General features: G+C 38.3%; 1 protein-coding gene across 1 annotated transcript; it reads left to right on the top strand.

The window, feature by feature from the left end:
* The first annotated feature begins 5,778 nt into the window (after positions 1-5,778).
* LOC113019932 (uncharacterized) lies at positions 5,779-11,643 on the top strand. Its single transcript, XM_026163599.1, has 5 exons — positions 5,779-6,810; positions 6,965-7,120; positions 7,384-7,476; positions 7,598-7,834; positions 11,590-11,643. The coding sequence occupies exons 1-5, from the start codon at positions 5,779-5,781 to the stop codon at positions 11,641-11,643; spliced, it is 1,572 nt and encodes a 523-aa protein (XP_026019384.1).
* The last annotated feature ends 8,605 nt before the right edge of the window (positions 11,644-20,248 follow it).

Raw genomic sequence — 20,248 nt, 5'->3', positions numbered from 1 at the left:
CATATATAGACTCCAGTCAGTTTAAATGTTTTCTATCGAAAGGGATTGCATACAGGCAAAACTCTAAAACATTTCAGTAATGTGCAAAAGTTAATTTATTTTAGGAATTCTAATTAAATGTGAAATTAGCGATACTGAGTCATTACATACAAAGTGAGGTATTTCAAGTATTTCTTACAATGTTAATGATTAAGACGTAGAACTTATGAAAAACCCAAATTCAATGTCTCTAACAATTTGTATGTTCTATTTGTTTGGGTCATTTTTGCATAAATTACTGCCTCCATGCAGCGTGGTATGGATGCTATCAGTCTGTGGATCTGTTGAGGTGTTATGGAAGACCAGGATGCTTCAGTAGCAGCCTTGAGGTCTTAGCCACTACACTATGTTACACCCCTTTCATCCACACTTACATTAGACAAAACTTTCTATTAATGTGCTTTGATAGTCTCTGTGAACATTCAAATTCTTTTAAGGTGTTCTTTATGGAGGGTGTCAATTATGTTTTTTTTCCCCACAGCTGTCAGGACAGCAGTCATGTCCATCCTGTGAGTCCTCCTGAATTAGAAAGACCATTTAGAGGCTCAGGAACCCTTTGCAGATGATTTGAATTAATTAGCTCATAGTAGAGTGGCACTTTAAGTCTAAAATATTTAACCTTTTCACAATATTATGGTTTTGAAGTTGGGTTTTTCTTAAGTTCCAAAGCATAATCATCATAATTACTAAATGGGCTAAAAATGTATAGTTTGGCATACAATGAGTATTTAATATCGGTTTTACTTTTTAATGTGAATTACTGAAATAATAATAATAATAATAATAACAGTAATAATAATAATGGATTGCATTTATATAGCGCTTTTCGAGGCCCTCAATGCGCTTTACAATTCCACTGTTCATTCACTCACACATTCACACACTGGTGGAGGCAGCTACAGTTGTAGCCACAGCTGCCCTGGGGCAGACTGACAATAAATCAACTTTTGCACGACATTCAAATTTGTTACGCCTTTAAATATCAGGCAAAATTAAATGTTATATTTACCTTCCTTTTCGATATATTGACCACCAGGACTCAATTCGCTGGTTATTCGTTGATGAACCAAACATGTGACTGAACTCTCCGCTGAAGTGGTCATCATGATGGTGACGTAGTGCGCACTGAACTGCAGCCATAATGCCATTTTCTGTCCCACAGTCAGTTCTCAGTCTCATCGGTACAACACCAAGGCTCCCAACACATGACAAGTAATAGTAAGCTATAACCACCGGATTATTATTGGTTCGTCCACATTCTAGCCACAAAACCTTGCGTGAAAATCCATCAATGCACCCTGAAATGGCCAAACCGAATGGTTTGAGCTTGTCATAACCATCAGCATGCCACATGTAGTTGGGTCCCAGCGAATGATAGGTTCTCCTAATGAGTCTTCTGCGTGTTCTCATCTGGCATCCATGAGGATTAAGCTCCCGGAGTATTTTCATCACATCATCCCTCTTCACTTTAAGATGATGCTTTTGTTTAAGTACCAGCCACATTGTTCGATACCCAAACAATCGCCCAGGTCCTTGAAGCTCCGCTCTGATTGCGTTAATGATCGTTGTTCTGGAGTGAAAATATTTTCTTCGGTAAAGTCCAGCATTATTAAGTTTGCTTTTAAGACTCCTTAAACTTATCTTTACACCATGCAAACTTAACATCATGTCCACGATAACACTATATGAGTGACCTTCATTGAAATATTTAATGCAGTACTGTAGGGTGTCTGATCCTTCAGCCTGGTATGTGTCCCGCAAAAGCTCCAGAGACCGTCCACAGGAAGCACAAAAAGGGGTGAAGAGGCTGAAGCTAACGCCACAAAACAGGCAAAACATTTTCCGGTTCTCTGTGTAGTGCAGCAAGCACCGTCAGGGTGATAAGGAAGCGCTGTGAGGCGTGAGTTTCTCAACGTTTGTTGACATCCCGAATCACTTTTCTGAGCTACAAATATGGAGTAAGCCTAATCGTTGTGCCACTTCCGGTATTTCAGACAATCCCTTTCCATCAAGGATTTTTAATTTGTTGTGGATTTTTAATTTGTTGCGGTTTTTTAATTTGTTGTGGATTTTTAATTTGTTGCGGTTTTTTAATTTGTTGTGGATTTTTAATTTGTTGCGGTTTTTTAATTTGTTGTGGATTTTTAATTTGTTGTGGATTTTTAATTTGTTGCGGTTTTTTAATTTGTTGTGGATTTTTAATTTGTTGCGGTTTTTTAATTTGTTGTGGATTTTTAATTTGTTGCGGTTTTTTAATTTGTTGCGGTTTTTTAATTTGTTGCGGTTTTTTAATTTGTTGTGGTTTTTTAATTTGTTGTGGATTTTTAATTTGTTGCTGTTTTTTAATTTGTTGTGGATTTTTAATTTGTTGCTGTTTTTTAATTTGTTGTGGATTTTTAATTTGTTGCGGTTTTTTAATTTGTTGCGGTTTTTTAATTTGTTGTGGATTTTTAATTTGTTGCTGTTTTTTAATTTGTTGTGGATTTTTAATTTGTTGCTGTTTTTTAATTTGTTGTGGATTTTTAATTTGTTGCTGTTTTTTAATTTGTTGTGGATTTTTAATTTGTTGCGGTTTTTTAATTTGTTGCGGTTTTTTAATTTGTTGCCGTTTTTTAATTTGTTGCGCTTTGCACTTCCCAGCCACCGTATATATGTGATGGTGGCATTTTTTACTTTTATGATTACACATGTCTGGAAAATGAAGTTATATTCTTGTTATGTGCAATAACATCAATGTTATTGTATACGTAGATTAGCATAAAGAAACAAAATAAATCTTCAATGTTGGCGTCCAATTTTAAGTGTGTGTGTGTGTGTGTGTGTGTGTGTGTGTGTGTGTGTGTGTGTGTGTGTGTGTGTCAGATCTCTGAATCTGACGTAATCCTCTGGATATTGAATGAGCTGACTCTTGATTATCTGTGTCTTACAGGGTTAGGTGGTGCTGGGAATGTGGAGTTGTAAGGGGTGCACAGAAACGGTATCAAGTCGTTCCAAGCTTTTGCATCACTACAGATTAAAACATCCACATTTTGGACGTCGTTCTCACTTTCCATGTACATACCTGCATTGTCCATGCACCTTTAAAACGTGGAATGCCCTTATTGTCCATCAAAATAAAATCCACAGCACGGGGGTCACTACTAAAAAAAAGGCGATTTTCAGTTGCCACCTTTGCGAATGCAATGATTTAGCATCAGAGCGTGATTATTTTGCTCACATATATGCGCATCTTAAAAGAAATGAGACACTTACTTGTATGTTTCTAGGCTGCAACTTTAAAACAAACATTTACTGTACATTTAAATCACACAAAAACCGTAAACACAGACATTATACACCAGGTGATTTTAAACGAGGTATAGTAAGAACAGGAATCGCACCTACAAATGAATTTGCGGAAAATAGTCAGGAGTTTGTAGATCAGTTGGATACTGTCATTCCTTCACATGGTCAGTGTGATACTGAGGACTTGCAAAAAGTCATAGAGCAAAGTTTTGCAAATACTCTGCTAAAGCTGGAGCATTTGGTCCATGTGCCAAGCACAGTTATTGATGTATTTTTAGAGGAACTCTATCATTTGATACGGTCGGCACCTGTACCATTATCCTGTGATATTGTGACGAATATCTTTAATCAAAGAAACCTCCCCATTGATAAAGATCTCATTACAGAAACTATTAATGCAGTTTTTTCAGGTAATCGTGTACTAACGTCCATTCAAAAGGGTGGTCCGCTAAGCACAGCATATCTGCGTAAGCAGTATTACAAGGAAAATTTCTGTGTTTTAGAACCAGTTGAATATATACTTGATGCTGAAAAGAAACACAGTTTCCAATATGTCCCATTGCTGAAATTGTTACAGCAGCTGTTGAGTAGAAAAGATGTTGTTGATGAAGTTGTGAAATGCCATAAACAACAGGTGGGAACAGACTACTGGGTCATATCATTACAAGTCTTCAAGTGATGGTTCCCTATTTAAGGAAAACTTTTTCCTTTCTGGAGAAAATCTAAGGATTTCCCTACGTTTTTATGTGGATGACTTTGAAGTCTGTAACCCCCTTGGTACCTTATCGTCCATCTACTTGTCAGTGTTGTGCAAAACCACTGACGTTAAAACTTATGGTTATGACAAAATCTTGGAACCTCTTCTACAGGATCTGAAAACTCTTGAAGAACATGGCGTTTATGTTCCACTATTAGGAGAGTCAGTCAAAGGTACAGTCGTAAGTGTAATCGCAGATAACCTTGGAGCACACAGTGTTGCAGGATTTATGCAAAGCTTTTCTGTAGAATACTATTGCAGATTTTGCACAGGGAAGAGCAGTGATATTCAGCTGTATTCTGTAGCGTCTGGTGCTTTCACGCTAAGAAGCAAAGACCTTCACCAAGTCCATGTCAAACAAGCCCAAGATACAGGTACAGGCTGTTGTGGAGTGAAAAGAGAATGTGTCTTCACCAAAAATCTGTCCCACTTTCATGTCATATTTGGTTATCCGCCTGATCTTGCTCACGATGTTTTTGAGGGTATAATCCCAGTAGAGTTGGCTCATTGCTTGACAGTTCTTATATCAAAGAAGTTTTTCACTTTAGCCGACTTAAACAATGCGATTCTGAAGTTCCCCTACAAATGGGAAGATAAGACAAACAGACCTCATGTAGTGTCACAAACTTTCTCTAGCACCAAAACAGTAGGAGGAAATGCGCATGAGAACTGGAGCTTGCTCCGGTTCTTGCCTTTTTTAGTTGGATCACTTGTGCCTGAAGATGAGCCTGCATGGCTTGTTCTCATGACTCTGAAGGATATCACAGAACTTGTCGTGTCCCCTGTGCATAGTGATGACTCTCTGGCTTTTTTGGAAAGCAAAATTATAGAGCACAGACAGCGATACCAGGCACTGTTTCCTGATGTTAAGCTACTACCAAAACACCATTATTTGGAGCACTATCCACAGATGATTAGGTTTTTTGGTCCAGTTGTTTGGCTGTGGACAATGCGTTTCGAGGCCAAACACAGCTTTTTCAAGCAGGTCATGAGACACACAAGCTGCTTTAAGAATGTGCCTCTCTCCTTGGCCTCAAAGCATCAGATGATGATAGCTTACCATCTAAGCTCCCCATCTCTTGGCAAGTCTGAACTAGAGGTCTCGGCTGTATCAACTTTTCCAGTGGATTTGCTTAAAGAGGAGATGGCTAGAGTCATTAGGCAAACATTCCCTGACATTCTAGAGATAAACCTTGCACAGTGTGTGACAATAAAGGGCATAATTTATAGGAAGGGAATGGTACTGGCCCACAGGGCAGCTGGTGGGTTGCCAGAATTCTGTGAAATAAACCACATCTGCATTGTAAACCAGAGCATATTCTACATTGTCAGAGAGCTCGGTGGCTGGTACAGGGAGCACTACAGAGCTTTTGAGCTCAACTCAGTATCTGCAAGAATATTCACTCTTGTTTCACTCCGTGAACTCCTTGACACTTATCCACTGGTTGACTACAAGATCGGATCAGTCCGCATGGTGACTTTAAAAAGGCATATAGAAATAAAAGGTGTGCAAATATTTGTAATAAGTTCAGTCACATGTATTTCACTAGATACATTTTTTTTTTTTTTGTATATCTGACCTTTTATAACTGACTGATATGTATGGGTAACTGTATGAAGACTAAACTGAAGTTATTCTTTCTGGGTGTCTGATGTATTGTTGTTGTTTTTTTTCGTCTACAGAATAGCTGCTTGAAATGGGGACCCCTGTGATCCTAAAGATCATCTTGACTGATGGAACCTGTCAAAGGCTCATTCTCTCCAATGGACCACCTGAATCAATTGAGGATCTCATTGTTGAAGTCAAGAGACAGTGTGGTCTTCAGGGCGATTTCAGACTTCAGTTTATGGATTCCTTGTTTGGGAATGAGTTCCTTAATCTTACCTCAGTTTCAGAAGTGGCAGACAGAGGGACTCTTAAAGTTATTGACATGTCAAGACCCACCACTATGCAGCATGAGGATTATATCATTCTTGATCCTGTCCAGGACTCCGAAGCCCTCAGCTGTTCCTCTGTTAATGATTCTTCGTACCTGTCTGGTGGATCTGTGGACACGGATGTGTTGTCATCAAGTGAGTCAACAAGCTCACGATCTTCTTGGCCTGCTGTCTTTTATGTGCCCAAGTTTTCGTATGATGCTGAATTACAACTTCAGCAGGCAAAAATTGCGTACAATCAGAATGGAACTGCACTTATTCCAGATCCCAAGTTGAAGTCAGCCATCCTTGAAGGTTTGGTGCAGGAAATTGTGAAGTATAAAGTGTATGTCAGTGATAAAGAAATGGATCAAGTAGCTCAGAGTCTGATCAAGAAGCATCCCTGTCTAACTGAGACAGGCTCCAACACTGGATTTGGAGGATGGAAGACCAGTTTAAAATATAAACTCTCAAACTATCGCACCCAGCTACGAAAACTGGGCTGCCCAGAGGTGACTGTAAACTCTCTAAAGAACAAACCTGTTGGAAGATGCAGTGCAGCCTTTGGTGTCAAAAAAGCAAAGAGGGCAGAAGTTAACTTTTGCCCAACATACCCACCAGAAGAAACTGAGGAGAGCCTGGAGGCAATGCGGAAAACTTTACTCTTGGACATAAAGAAGAAGAACAACAGAGAGTTGGTGAAATTCAAGATGGAAAAGACTTTTGCCTACAGAAGACATGAAGTTGTTCGTGATGCACCAATGGTAGAGGCTTTCATGGCAAGATGGCCTGCTCTATTTGATGTCCATGAGGTAAAGTTTGACTCACACCGGGAGTTCTTGGAAGAGGTGTTAAGCTAAAATACTTTAGGCACATTTAACAGCCAATTTCTTCAGCATTGGTGATTGTGGCCTTCTTCCTGGTGTTAAACATTTGAAGCTCACTCTTTTGTGCTGATGTTTTCAGATCAATGCTGAGTTTAAAAGAATTACCACAATCCCCCTTCAATCAAAGTTCCTGTCTCAGATGGATCTCCACTTAGACAACCTGGTGAAGCTGTTCAAAAGAAGAGGAGGACAGCTTGGACAAAGACTGAAAAAAGTTGTGGCACAAATGGATAATGTAAGTGATAAAGCCTTAACACAACTATGACCCCTTTTGGACAAAACTTTTAATTGGTTAAAAATTGTAAATGTTTTTCCAATGATAAATGCTGTCATCTTGTACTACTTTTACATCTGCTTGTTTTTGTTTTAATCTACTTAGTCAACTTTATTAGTATGTGTGCCTTTACTTTGAAAGCATTCATGTAAAGTACAGTACTAAAACCTAAAATCAATGAGAAGGGCTAACTGAAGATACTAATCACACAAATTTCATTTCAGTGTGAAGATGTTGATGCTGGACGTGAGTGTGTCATTAAGGGAGTGTGTATCTACATGGGTGAAGATCCTGACAACCTTATCCGGGAGTATGTGGTAAGTACTTGGGGTATTTTATTTTATTTTTTGGGGGGGTGACTTTCACCAGTACATCATATTGCTCACTTGCCATGGATTGAGTAACATGACTTTTATTTTATTTATGTATTTTTTACAGGACATGGATGAAGACGCCATCAATGAGGCCATTGAAGACACCACTGTTGGAATTTATCTTAAAGAACAAGCTTCAGCAGATGAACAAGAAGACATTGGAGTTGTCCTTGAAGGCATCAGAGTGGTGAAGAATTTGGATAATGTAGCATTTGCTGTGGTAATGCTATTTGGACTCATGTATGCACTAAACCTTGCCTACCCTGCTGACCTCCGCTACACCTTTGAGGTTTTCCAGAAGGTTTTCATGGAACTAAACTCTCCAACAAAGTTCTTGCTCTCAAAAACCGTCTGTTTCACTGAAGGGTCAAAGACTGCACTTCAGCAATTCTTTACTGAACACAAAAGAAAAACTGCAATGTTATACTGCTGATACTGTTTGTTTGGGGTTTTTTTGTTGTTGTTGTTGTTGTTTTTTCTCATGTGACTGCACTTCGAGGTGACACTTTTTTTCTTTTCTTCCTTTTGGTGGTATTGTATTGCGAGAAATGTTTACAGAGGTTTTTTAGCAATGTGCTCTGGGTCAACCTTTACATCCTGCTTATATGTTCAAAAGGAAGATTCCTTTAGGTGTTTGGTATTATGTGACAGTGTCATTTAAGCTTCAATTTAGTAAAAAAATTCTGTACAGCTAAATACAAAATGTGACATGTATGAAGATATATCTTATCCTTAATAGCAGCTTGCTGCCTCTTTGAGTTTTGGAAGACCAATTTAAGCTGAAGTTGTTCTATATATGTACAGACTTGATCATTCAAAGCAGCTTGCTGGTTTCTGTCTCTTAAACTCCAGGTAACAGGAGTTGTAGAAATGTTAAATGCAAAAAAAAGTTATATTTGTGTAAGCCTGTTTGTTCATGGATGCTTTTTGATTCTTTTTCCAAGTAGGCTTAATTTAGTTTCAAACTTTTAATTGTGAAATTAAATACAAATATGTGTAAGATGACAGGATCATTAATAAGCACTTATTTGTAGCTTTCTTGTATTGCTGCTAAGGTCAGTTTTGAGGGGAAATATTTACAAATGTTTTAAATCTTTCTTTCAGTTATATCTGCAGGCAATCGCTAAAACTGTGTAACAAGTTTATATGCTTGCTGTTTTCACTGCTGTTAAAATAAAGGTGAACTTTTCAGCACTCCCATTTTTTTTTTGCCTTTTTTGTCAATAACATTTAGTTTATATTTACATTATTATATTGTACATAGGCAAGAAACCAAGGACTGAATTTTTATGAAGTTGACTTAAAATAATTAAGTAGGATTTAAAGCCATAATTTGTGTTGCAGGAACATAATTATAATGCCTTTATGTTACACAATTTCATTAAGTACCACTGACAATCAAAAATACGTTGGTGTTAAACTTTAAAATATATCAACATTACGTAATACATTGATATTTTGGTAACAGACAAACAGTATGTACATTGAACATGATTTTTTTTTAAGTAATCTAATGTGAATGAAATACTTTGGCTTTACAAGTAATTATTACTTGTTGGAAAGTGGAAAATTAAGTCAGTCATACTTATTCATATTATGTGGGACCGATGTACACAATAAAATCAAGTAAATTGAAAGAACTTTTTTTTTCAGTGTACCCCTTTCATGTAAACATCCAAGGGAAACCCTGGGTCAACTTAAAGAGTTAAGGTTTGTGTCACCACTTATTCTAATAGACAATGTTAGGGTCAGTGAACAAAGATATCCTGGATTTGTTGAACCCGTAGTGTAGAGCCCACTGGGGTATTCCAGGAAGCAGGTTTAGATAACAACTCCATGTTTGTTAACCCTGAAATGATGGAAACACGGGGTGTGTTCCACACATATGCAGTACCTCTCTCCTATTCCTCGGTAAAAGAATTGCTAAGGACTTACGAAATGAGAAGAGCTATTTGCTGAGAATTGGAACAGCCCTACACTTGTCTCTCCTTAACAATGTGATGCCAGATGTCCACCGTATTGAAACTACAGAAGATGGACTACCTTACTTTGCTATGATGTGTTCTAAACCCGGTGTGTTATGGAGGTCATGAAAAGCCTGTGAAAAATATCTTCATTACAAAGGCTGATGTTCTAAAGAAGGAACGTTTACTAATGTCTGCAGTTGCATGAAACCATCGTCTGATCTTAAAAAGTTGCTGGAATTACTAAAGAGGCTCAGAGTCAATTTGTGACTGACAGTTGTGAACAGGGCTATCTTTGCAGCTTGCTTAATGGGATATGGATTTGTAAGCTTTTCACTTCCAGGAGGAGACTTTACACAGTTGTATGCAAAGCACTGGGCACCCCTGATAATCTTCACGATTTTCCTTTAGAAAACATTGGTTCTTTACATCAGCAATTTCATTTAAATATATCAGCAGATGACCACAATGATATTTGACAAGTGAAATCAAGCTTTTAGGATTTACAGAAAGTGTGCAATAATTACCACTGTAACTTAGTCACATATAATTTGTGCAAAATCTGACGCCACGGGGGGGGGAATCAGGCTTTATGCCTGTTGTTTTACACGACAGTAAATAATGTTTGTCCTGTTCTGCATATGTGATTGGTTAGCTGTTCCACACAGATTTCAGGTTCATAGAGTGGAAGAGATTGTAATGATGCAGCTCTCCTTTGGATAAATCCTGAGCTTCACCTCACAGCCCCCTGATCATTCAGTGAGCTAGTTTAAGTCATTGTACCGTTTATAAGGTTGGGCAAACCTGCAGTCTGCTGAGACTGAAGAAGTCACCTGGATGATGATGAAATGTTTCTCCAGCTGAAAACGTCCAGATGAACAGAATCAACTTTTTGGGATTTACTTACCTGGATGATTGAGCATGCATCAAGACATGTGAAACCATGTATGTGTCACAGTTAATGTTAAGCTACACAGCATAACATTAACTCTACACAAGTGGAGGTACACAAACTATATTACAGACATTTTATAACCCTACATTTAGAGAGTAGTAGTAGTGAATGCAAAAAAGTGGGAGGAGCATAGGATGATGTAGCTCAGCTTGCCACAATGCTTCTCTAACTACAGCAATCTTATCTCAACTGGACTACTGTAATTCTCTATATGCAGCTGTTAGCCAGTCTTGTCTAGCACGGCTCCAGCTGGTCCAGAATGCTGCAGCTCGTTTCCTGACACGTTCAAAGAGACACAAGCATATTTCCCCGATCCTCGCCTTACCTTACCTCGCCAAGCTTTAACATTCGCCAAGTTAAAGCTTGGCGAATGTTTTGAACCATTCGCCAAGCTTTAACAGTAGATAATGTGAGTGGGTTGCTACAGAACATCGTTAAGGTCTTAAGTTTTCCCACAAAAAGCAAACTTTTCAAAGGGAATTTAGACATAGAGCTCTCAATATCCAACCAGACAGGAGAAGGCTGTTGTACCCAATCGGCAGCTATACGCATATGGGTGCTCAGCTGATACTTCCTTATATCTGGGAAATAAAGGCCCCCTTTTAAGGATGGAAGACATAACGTGGATATTTTAAGATGAGGTTTCCTCCCTGCCCAAACAAAGGAGCTGAACCAGCCATTTAGAGTTTGGATAGCTTTATGTGGAAAAAGGGTCGGAACCATCTGTATTGGGTAAAGTAGCCTAGGTAGAATATTCATTTTCAGAAGAGCAATACAACCGAGCCAGGATAACGGTAAGGACTTCCATCTCTCTAGATCTAGTTTGACCTGCTCAAATAGGGGGGTAAAGTTACTTTTATACATCTGTTCAAAGGTGTGAGTAACCCTAATCCCCAGATACGTAAAGCCCTGTGTGGACCAAGTGAAGGGAAATGGAGAAGGGGCCCATAGTTTTTGTTTCAGACTGCCCAATGGCATCTCTTCTGATTTATTGAAATTAATTTTATAGCCTGAGATTTCACTAAACTTATTAATAGTTTCAACCAGAGAGGGGATTGATGTTTCCGGCCGAGTCAACACAACAAGTACATCATCAGCATACAGAATAATCTTATGCTGTCTTTGTCCTACAGATAGACCATGTATGTCCGTCTGAACTCGTACTGCCTCTGCCAATGGTTCTATGGCTAGGGCAAAGAGCAAAGGGGAGAGGGGGCAGCCTTGTCTGGTTCTCTTCTGTATCCGGAAGTTGGAGGACCGCACCCCGTTTGTAAGAACTGCAGAGCAGGGATTGTTATAAAGTAACTTAATCCAGTTTATAAAGTTTCCACTGAAACCGAATTGATGTAGTGTAAAAAACAGGTAAGACCATTCAACACGGTGAAATGTCTTCTCGGCATCAAGGGAAATTACCACACCAGGCAGAGATTTTTGTTGGAAGAACTGGATCATATTCAATAACCTACGCATGTTATTATATGAATTGCGCCCTTTAATAAAACCCGTTTAGTCCTCATTAATAAGCGAGGGGAGTAAAAGTTCCAGACGTTTTGCTAATATCTTGGAGAGGATTTTCAGATCCACATTCAACAAAGAGATTGGCCTATAGGAGGGACAATCTTCAGGTAGCTTGCCCTTTTTAAGTATAAGGGATATATTGGATTCCCTTAAAGAACTGTGCAAGAGACCCTTTTTAAAGGAGTCATTGTACATGTTCAGCAGCGGGCTAGCTAAAATTTCTCTGAATTCTTTATAAAACTCGGCACATAGTCTGTCTGGTCCCGCTACTTTGCCAGCCTTCAGCTCTTTAATAGCGTCTAATGGTGTCAAATCCCATCTTAAAACACGTTTTTACTCATTGGCTTTCAACACCGCATGAGAGTTACCTATCTATCCACCTAGTCATCTGTTACCAGGTATTTGTTATTGATGTTATTTGTTACTGTGTAATTTTTGTTTTTTGGGTTTTCTTTTTATCTTTGTAAAGCACTTAGGTCAACATTTTGTTGTTATTAAATGTGCTATATAAATTAATAAAAAAAATAATAAAAAAAAACAGCGATGAAATAAAAGGAAGGTGTACCCAAACAGAGGCTAACCTGGAGTCTTCACACCTCTCCTGCACTTTCCTGTCAGCTTTGTGACAGCAGCACTCAGTAAATCAGCTTAAATTTAACTTCCATTCCACTTCCAGCAGCCAGCATATGTTCATTCACAGGTACTTGTTACGTTTCGGTGTTGTCGGTGTGTTGTTTTTGGCGTGACTGTTATGTGTTTCCTGTTTTACTTTGAAAGTCTGTGTTATCTTAGTGTTTTCAGTTTACGTTTCCCTGTCTCGTCAGTTCTAATTTGCCCCAGCTGTGTTTCCCTCCTGTTGTCCATTTTCCTGATTGCTCCCTCTATGTATTTAAACCCTGTGTTTCAGGGTGTCATGGTCGCGATCTCCCCCGTGTTGTAAATAGTTTGGTGTTTTGTTGTAAATAAATAGTTTGTTGTAAATTAGCTGTAAATAGATTTGTCGATACTTTCGTTTTGGGATTTTGGTGGAGAGCCTTAGTGGGGGGGGTTTTGTGTGTTTTTTTTTTTTCTTTATTTTTATTTTTTTCGTGTTGCACTCCGGTTGCCTAGGCCGGGGTGTAACACACTGGTACTGGTGACCTTCAGCGAGACAGTGAACCCTTACTGCTCATCATTGTAACAGCTCTAATGCTAAGTTTGTCTGTAATCCATAAAACAATAGCAGCCAAGAGTCAAAATATTTGTTTATAGTTCTGGATGCATGTCCACATCTTCTGCACAGGAGCCAACTTGCAGAGAGCATAATAAGAGTTCTATATTTTCTTAGTGGAGATTTATATCATTTACATAAATTTATGAATATTCCAGCAGATTTGTGAAAATTTGTAAATAAAACTAAAGGACATTTTAAATTACCATACATTATTTTTAAATTGTTGACATAACACTAAATATCTTGATTTAGTTTAAGTTTTCGTTTTAGCTTAAACCAGGAAGGTATGTACCATGAACTCAGTCCAGACTCTATAAAAAAGATAGACTTCAGCATATGTTAAAATTCACATCATTGGTTACATTATAAATAAATAAGTGGCCAATGATAGTTGTTATGAAGGGGAAAGAAGCCACAGAGACCAAAACGTTTGTACAATGTCATACATTTATTTGCTTGATATGGACATTTAAACATGCACATTGACTCGCCTTTGGAGACAGCCTCCAGTCCCCACTTAAGGGACATCTGTGTTATCTGAATATCCAGGGGCATCCTCTTCATATAAAACTTCATATAAAACACGGATGTAGCCACCCATTGCTTTTTGGACACCTCAATTTGAAGCTTCAGCTGACAGGCTACAGTTTTGGGCCTTTCTTTTCCGACACGGACGTTGTTGCTCAGTCCAGGCATGACACTCAAGTAGACTTTTTTATTTTAGGTCCTACTTAATTATCTAACTTGATAGAAAAAAAGAAAAATAACTTTTTCCAAGTTCTACCAAGCAGCTGGTAGAGCTTTGTTTTTTTTTTCTAAGTGGAAGTTTAAAAACTTAAACTTCCTTCATGAAAGTTTAAAACAAAATAATTATCTTAGGACAAATAAATACACGGCTCCTTTTTTCAAGGATATAATAATAATAACAGTAATAATAATAATAATGTCATCAACATTATTTTTAAGTAATTAAGTATCCTAAGTTTGGTAAAAAAAATAAAAAATAAACAAACAAATAAGTAAAAATCATGACAGTTTAGGTAATAGTAATCCCATGGTCAGATGGATTGGTGTTGCAACTACAGCGATGCGGACGCTGTACCGGTCTGTTGTGGTGAAGAGAGCTGAGTGTGAACGCGAAGCTCTCAATTTAACATCTTCTACGTCCCTACCTTCACCAATTGTTACGAGCTGTGGATTAGTGACCGAAAGAATGAGATCGTGGATACAAGAGGCAGAAATGAGCTTCCTCCAAAGGGTGGCTGGCCTCTCCCTTAGAGATAGGGTGAGAAGTTCGGCCATCCGGGAGGGGCTCAGAGTTGAGCCGCTGCTCCTCCACATTGAAAGGAGCCAGTTGAGGTGGTTCAGGCATCTGACAAGGATGCCTCCTGGGCCCCTCCTGGGTGAGGTGTTCCAGGCATGTCCCACCGGGAAGAGGCCTAGGACACGCTGGAGAGGTATCTCTCGGCTGACCTGGGAATGCCTTGGTGTTGAACCGGACAAGCTGGAGGAGGTGGCCAGGGAGAGGATGGTTTGTCCCATGTTAACAATCTCACATATGCTGGTAAACATGTTTCTAGCAATACATCATTACATGGTTTGTAATCACATTTTTAGTTTAAAAAGTTAAAAAAATAAAATAAAATAGAGCTAAAATGAAAAGCCTGAATCATTTAATAAAAAAATCTGTATTTATTTGTATTTTAAGCGTGTTTTAAGCCAATATTAAAACATGCAAGATTTATTTAAAAACAAATTACTGATTAATATTATTATTGCCCATGGTAAATAAAAAGTGCTAAGAAATAATAGTTCTATTATTATTTTCTTACAGAGAATGTTAAAGGGTTAATGTGGCTACCATGGTTCTACGGGTCTAAATTTGCACACCAAGTGTGCTCTTCATACCCAGATCAGACCTCAGGAAGGTTTGTATATTTTCAAACTGCCAACTTGATCCACTACAACATTGAATTGTCTTCTGTTTCCAGGACTGCTTTCAGGCCAGCACATGCGGCACTGCAAAAAGAGTGCCAGCTGCAGTGGTTCCAACTATAACATATATAATTTCTTAAATGTACAAATGTTAGTTTGATTCTGAATGAAAGAAAACCTATAGTGCTTGATGAAAAATAATATGCAATCCATGTGTGTTTACTGAAAAGGAAATTGTGGCCTGTGAATGCTTTCATTTCACAATTAGATTGGACTATCCACTTCAGTGAGATGGGTAATGGCCATACAAAGGTTGGAGTGATGCAAAAGACTCATGCAGGCTACTCAAACCGTTCCTGGATCAACCAAGAACCAATCAAAAATAACCTTTATGTACATCTCTGGTGAAAAGTGAGCTTACAATTGTTTTTTAAATAAAAATGAAAGGTCAGATCTTGCTGTTCTCCAAGTGAGAGTCAATGTGTTTGATGAGGGCATCATCAGGGTAACTGGTTGGGAAGGTCAGCTGGCACAGAGGGCAGCTCCGAGCAGCATTCTCTTCCGATTCCATCCATAACTGTGGAGATTAGGAAGAAAAAAAAGAATAGGTGTCAAATTGCTTAACCATCAATAATGGTAAATCCTTCATAAAGTCTTCATAAAGCTTCAATCAAAGAGAACACAAGTCCTTCAGCACAGTTTCTCGATGATGGAAAATTGTGATATGATGAAGTAGAAAAGCTTCTTATAGCTTGGATTATTAATTGTTTAGATCAAGTATCACAGAGAATACTTTTAAATATTTTAAGTTAGCCTCGCCCTGGCTCACTCAACAAAATTCCAGTGAGACTTTTTAGAATAGCTTTGGAATAGATGATTTATCCCAAAAGAGCAGCTCACTCTCAGACTGTAGGCTTAATCTCTAAAAGTATAAGTGGGTGGAAGAGTCTCAGCAATCAAGCTCCTTTCCTGTAGAGCCAACTCCTAGTTTGGGTTCAAAAGATACACAACCTATTTAAAATTGCTCTTAAAACTTTCCTTTTTGATAAAGCTTATAGTTAGGGTTGGGTCAGGTGACCCTGAACCATCCCTTCCACTGCTATTGGCTCAGGCTACTGGGGGACTTCCCATAATGCACTGTGGATTTCTTCTGCGCTGACCTCTTTTCACTCCCATTTCACTACTAAATCTCCATTTACAATTTTACGTATAACAAAAAAAAAAGCTATGCAATATACAATATACAATATTCAAGTTAAGGAGGCATAGTAGTGCAAATAGGCAAATAGTGCATTGTATTTATTTAAATTTTTACTTTTTAATTATTTTATTTGCATTTTTAATCACTAGGGTTTGAGAGTAACGAAATTTCTATTCTCTGTATGTCCTGTACATGTGGCAGAATTGACAAATAAAGTTGACTTGACTTGACTTGTTTTATATGCCGCTACTGCACATCAGCCTTTGTCTTCTCTTTCATATAGTTGAACTTTATTTGTTAAAATAATGTGCAGCATAAAATCCTTTTGCATGCACCAAGCAAAATTTAGTTTGATGAAACTTATGTGACATAAAATAAAATAAATATGGATCATGAATAAAATATGTGTCATATTTGGTAAAAGTTTTCCTTTTCTTGCCCTTCCTTGCTCTCCCTTCTCGTCTACAACAATTTTGCAGCCACCATCACCATGCTGGTAATCCTTGCAGGGCATGATCTGATCTGAGCCTTGTTCTGCTGGTGGTTTCTTCCTGGGCGATTATGGCTCAAGAGTTGGGAGTTCACCTTGTAATCGGAAGATTGCCGGTTCGAGCCCCGGCTTGGACAGTCTCGGTTGTTGTGTCCTTGGGCAAGACACTTCACCCGTTGCCTACTGGTGGTGGTCAGGGGGACCGGTAGCGCCAGTGTCTGGCAGTGTGCCCCAGGGTAGCTTGCCATCACCAGTGTGTGAATGTGTGCGTGAATAGGTGGATGACTGGATGTGTAAAGCGCTTTGGAGTCCTTAGGGACCTTAGGGACTAGTAAAAAATAAAATAATTTCCCCCAGGGATCAATAAAGTATTCTGATTCTGATTCTGGGGCCTTAGCACCTACGAATCTAGAAGTTGTCTGATCTGGCCCATATTTCCCTTCTGTCCTCATACTGCGGTTAAAGGTAATTATACTGCCTATACTATGTGCAAAGAAGGCTAGAAGTAGCACTAACAGGTCTTATATGCCTGTTAGGTTTATATTGTTGATTTGTCATTTATGCTTGGAAACAATTGCTCATATATGCTTAGAGGTATATATCAATTGTATAATGATATAGCAGTCTGCAAAGCCCTCAGCCTGTTCCTCTGTTAACGATTCTTCGTACCTGTCTGGTGGATCTGTGGACACGGATGTGTTGTCATCAAGTGAGTCAACAAGCTCACGATCTTCTTGGCCTGCTGTCTTTTATGTGCCCAAGTTTTCGTATGATGCTGAATTACAACTTCAGCAGGCAAAATTGCGTACAATCAGAATGGAACTGCACTATTCCAGATCCCAAGTTGAAGTCAGCCATCCTTGAAGGTTTGGTGCAGGAAATTGTGAAGTATAAAGTGTATGTCAGTGATAAAGAAATGGATCAAGTAGCTCAGAGTCTGATCCAAGAAGCATCCCTGTCTAACTGAGACAGGCTCCAACACTGGATTTGGAGGATGGAAGACCAGTTTAAAATATAAACTCTCAAACTATCGCACCCAGCTACGAAAACTGGGCTGCCCAGAGGTGACTGTAAACTCTCTAAAGAACAAACCTGTTGGAAGATGCAGTGCAGCCTTTGGTGTCAAAAAACAAAGAGGGCAGAAGTTAACTTTTGCCCAACATACCCACCAGAAGAAACTGAGGAGAGCCTGGAGGCAATGCGGAAAACTTTACTCTTGGACATAAAGAAGAGAACAACAGAGAGTTGGTGAAATTCAAGATGGAAAAGACTTTTGCCTACAGAAGACATGAAGTTGTTCGTGATGCACCAATGGTAGAGGCTTTCATGGCAAGATGGCCTGCTCTATTTGATGTCCATGAGGTAAAGTTTGACTCACACCGGGAGTTCTTGGAAGAGGTGTTAAGCTAAAATACTTTAGGCACATTTAACAGCCAATTTCTTCAGCATTGGTGATTGTGGCCTTCTTCCTGGTGTTAAACATTTGAAGCTCACATCTTTGTCTGATGTTTTCAGATCAATGCTGAGTTTAAAAGATTACCACAATCCCCCTTCAATCAAAGTTCCTGTCTCAGATGGACTCCACTTAGACAACCTGGTGAAGCTGTTCAAAAGAAGAGGAGGACACTTGGACAAAGACTGAAAAAAGTTGTGGCACAAATGGATAATGTAAGTGATAAAGCCTTAAACACTATGACCCTTTTGGACAAAACTTTTAATTGTTAAAAATTGTAAATGTTTTTCCATGATAAATGCTGTCATCTTGTACTACTTTTACATCTGCTTGTTTTTGTTTTAATCTACTTAGTCAACTTTATTAGTATGTGTGCTTTACTTTGAAAGCATTCATGTAAAGTACAGTACTAAAAACTAAAATCAATGAGAAGGCTAACTGAAGATACTAATCACACAAATTTCATTTCAGTGTGAAGATGTTGATGCTGGACGTGAGTGTGTCATTAAGGGAGTGTGTATCTACATGGGTGAAGATCCTGACAACCTTATCCGGGAGTATGTGGTAAGTACTTGGGGTAATTTTATTTTTATTTTTTGGGGGGTGGGGGGTGACTTTCACCAGTACACTTATTGCTCACTTGCCATGGATTGAGTAACATGACTTTTATTTTATTTATTTATGTATTTTTACAGGACATGGATGAAGACGCCATCATGAGGCCATTGAAGACACCACTGTTGGAATTTATCTTCTTAAAGAAACAGCTTCAGCAGATGAACAAGAAGACATTGGAGTTGTCCTTGAAGGCATCAGGGTGGTGAAGATTTGGTAATGTAGCATTTGCTGTGGTAATGCATTTGGACTCATGTATGCACTAAACCTTGCCTACCCTGCTGACCTCTGCTACACCTTTGAGGTTTTCCAGAAGGTTTTCATGGAACTAAACTCTCCAACAAAGTTCTTGCTCTCAAAAACCGTCTGTTTCACTGAAGGTCAAAGACTGCACTTCAGCAATTCTTTACTGAACACAAACGAAAAACTGCAATGTTATACTGCTGATACTGTTTGTTTGGGGTTTTTTTGTTGTTGTTGTTGTGTTTTTTCTCATATGACTGCACTTCGAGGTGACACTTTTTTTCTTTCTTCCTTTTGGTGGTATTGTATTGCGAGAATGTTTACAGAGGTTTTTAGCAATGTGCTCTGGTCAAACCTTTACAATCCTGCTTATATGTTCAAAAGGAAAATTCCTTTAGGTGTTTGGTATTATGTGACAGTGTCATTTTAAGCTTCAATTTAGTAAAAAAAATTCTGTACAGCTAAATTACAAAATGTGACATGTATGAATGATATATCTTATCCTTAAAGCAGCTTTGCTGCTCTTTGATTTTGGAAGACCAATTTAAGCTGAAGTTGTTTCTATATATTACGACTTGATCATTCAAAGCAGCTTGCTGGTTTCTGTCTCTTAAACTCCAGTAACAGGAGTTGTAGAAATGTTAAATGCAAAAAAGTTATATTGTGGTAAGCCTGTTTGTTCATGGATGCTTTTTGATTCTTTTCCAAGTAGGCTTAATTTAGTTTCAAACTTTAATTGTGAAATTTAAATACAAATATGTGTAAGATGACAGGATCATTAATAAGCACTTATTTGTAGCTTTCCTTGTATTGCTGAAGGTCAGTTTTGAGGGAAATATTTCAAATGTTTTAAATCTTTCTTTCAGTTTATATCTGCAGGCAATCGCTAAACTGTGTAACATTTAATATGCTTGCTGTTTTCACTGCGTTAAAATAAAGGTGAACTTTTTCAGCACTCCCATTTTTTTTTTTTTGCCTTTTTGTCAATAACATTTAGTTTATATTTACATTATTATATGTACATAGGCAAGAAACCAAGGACTGAATTTTTTATGAAGTTGACTTAAAAATATTAAGTAGGATTTAAGCCATAATTTGTGTGCAGGAACATAATTATAATGCCTTTAT

The sequence above is a fragment of the Astatotilapia calliptera genome, chromosome 4, assembly GCF_900246225.1.
Source record: "Astatotilapia calliptera chromosome 4, fAstCal1.2, whole genome shotgun sequence".
In the NCBI taxonomy this organism is placed as follows: domain Eukaryota; kingdom Metazoa; phylum Chordata; class Actinopteri; order Cichliformes; family Cichlidae; genus Astatotilapia; species Astatotilapia calliptera.
Note: the sequence above shows the minus strand (reverse complement) of the source record. Positions and strands in the feature narration are given on the sequence as shown.

Bases quoted from the DNA above. Each gene is read 5' to 3' on its own strand.
- LOC113019932 (XM_026163599.1), top strand. From the start codon at position 5,779: ATGGGGACCCCTGTGATCCTAAAGATCATCTTGACTGATGGAACCTGT. The intron at 7,121-7,383 runs GTAAGTGATAAA...ATTTCATTTCAG, and splicing joins TTGTGGCACAAATGGATAAT to TGTGAAGATGTTGATGCTGG. The intron at 7,477-7,597 runs GTAAGTACTTGG...TATTTTTTACAG, and splicing joins ACCTTATCCGGGAGTATGTG to GACATGGATGAAGACGCCAT.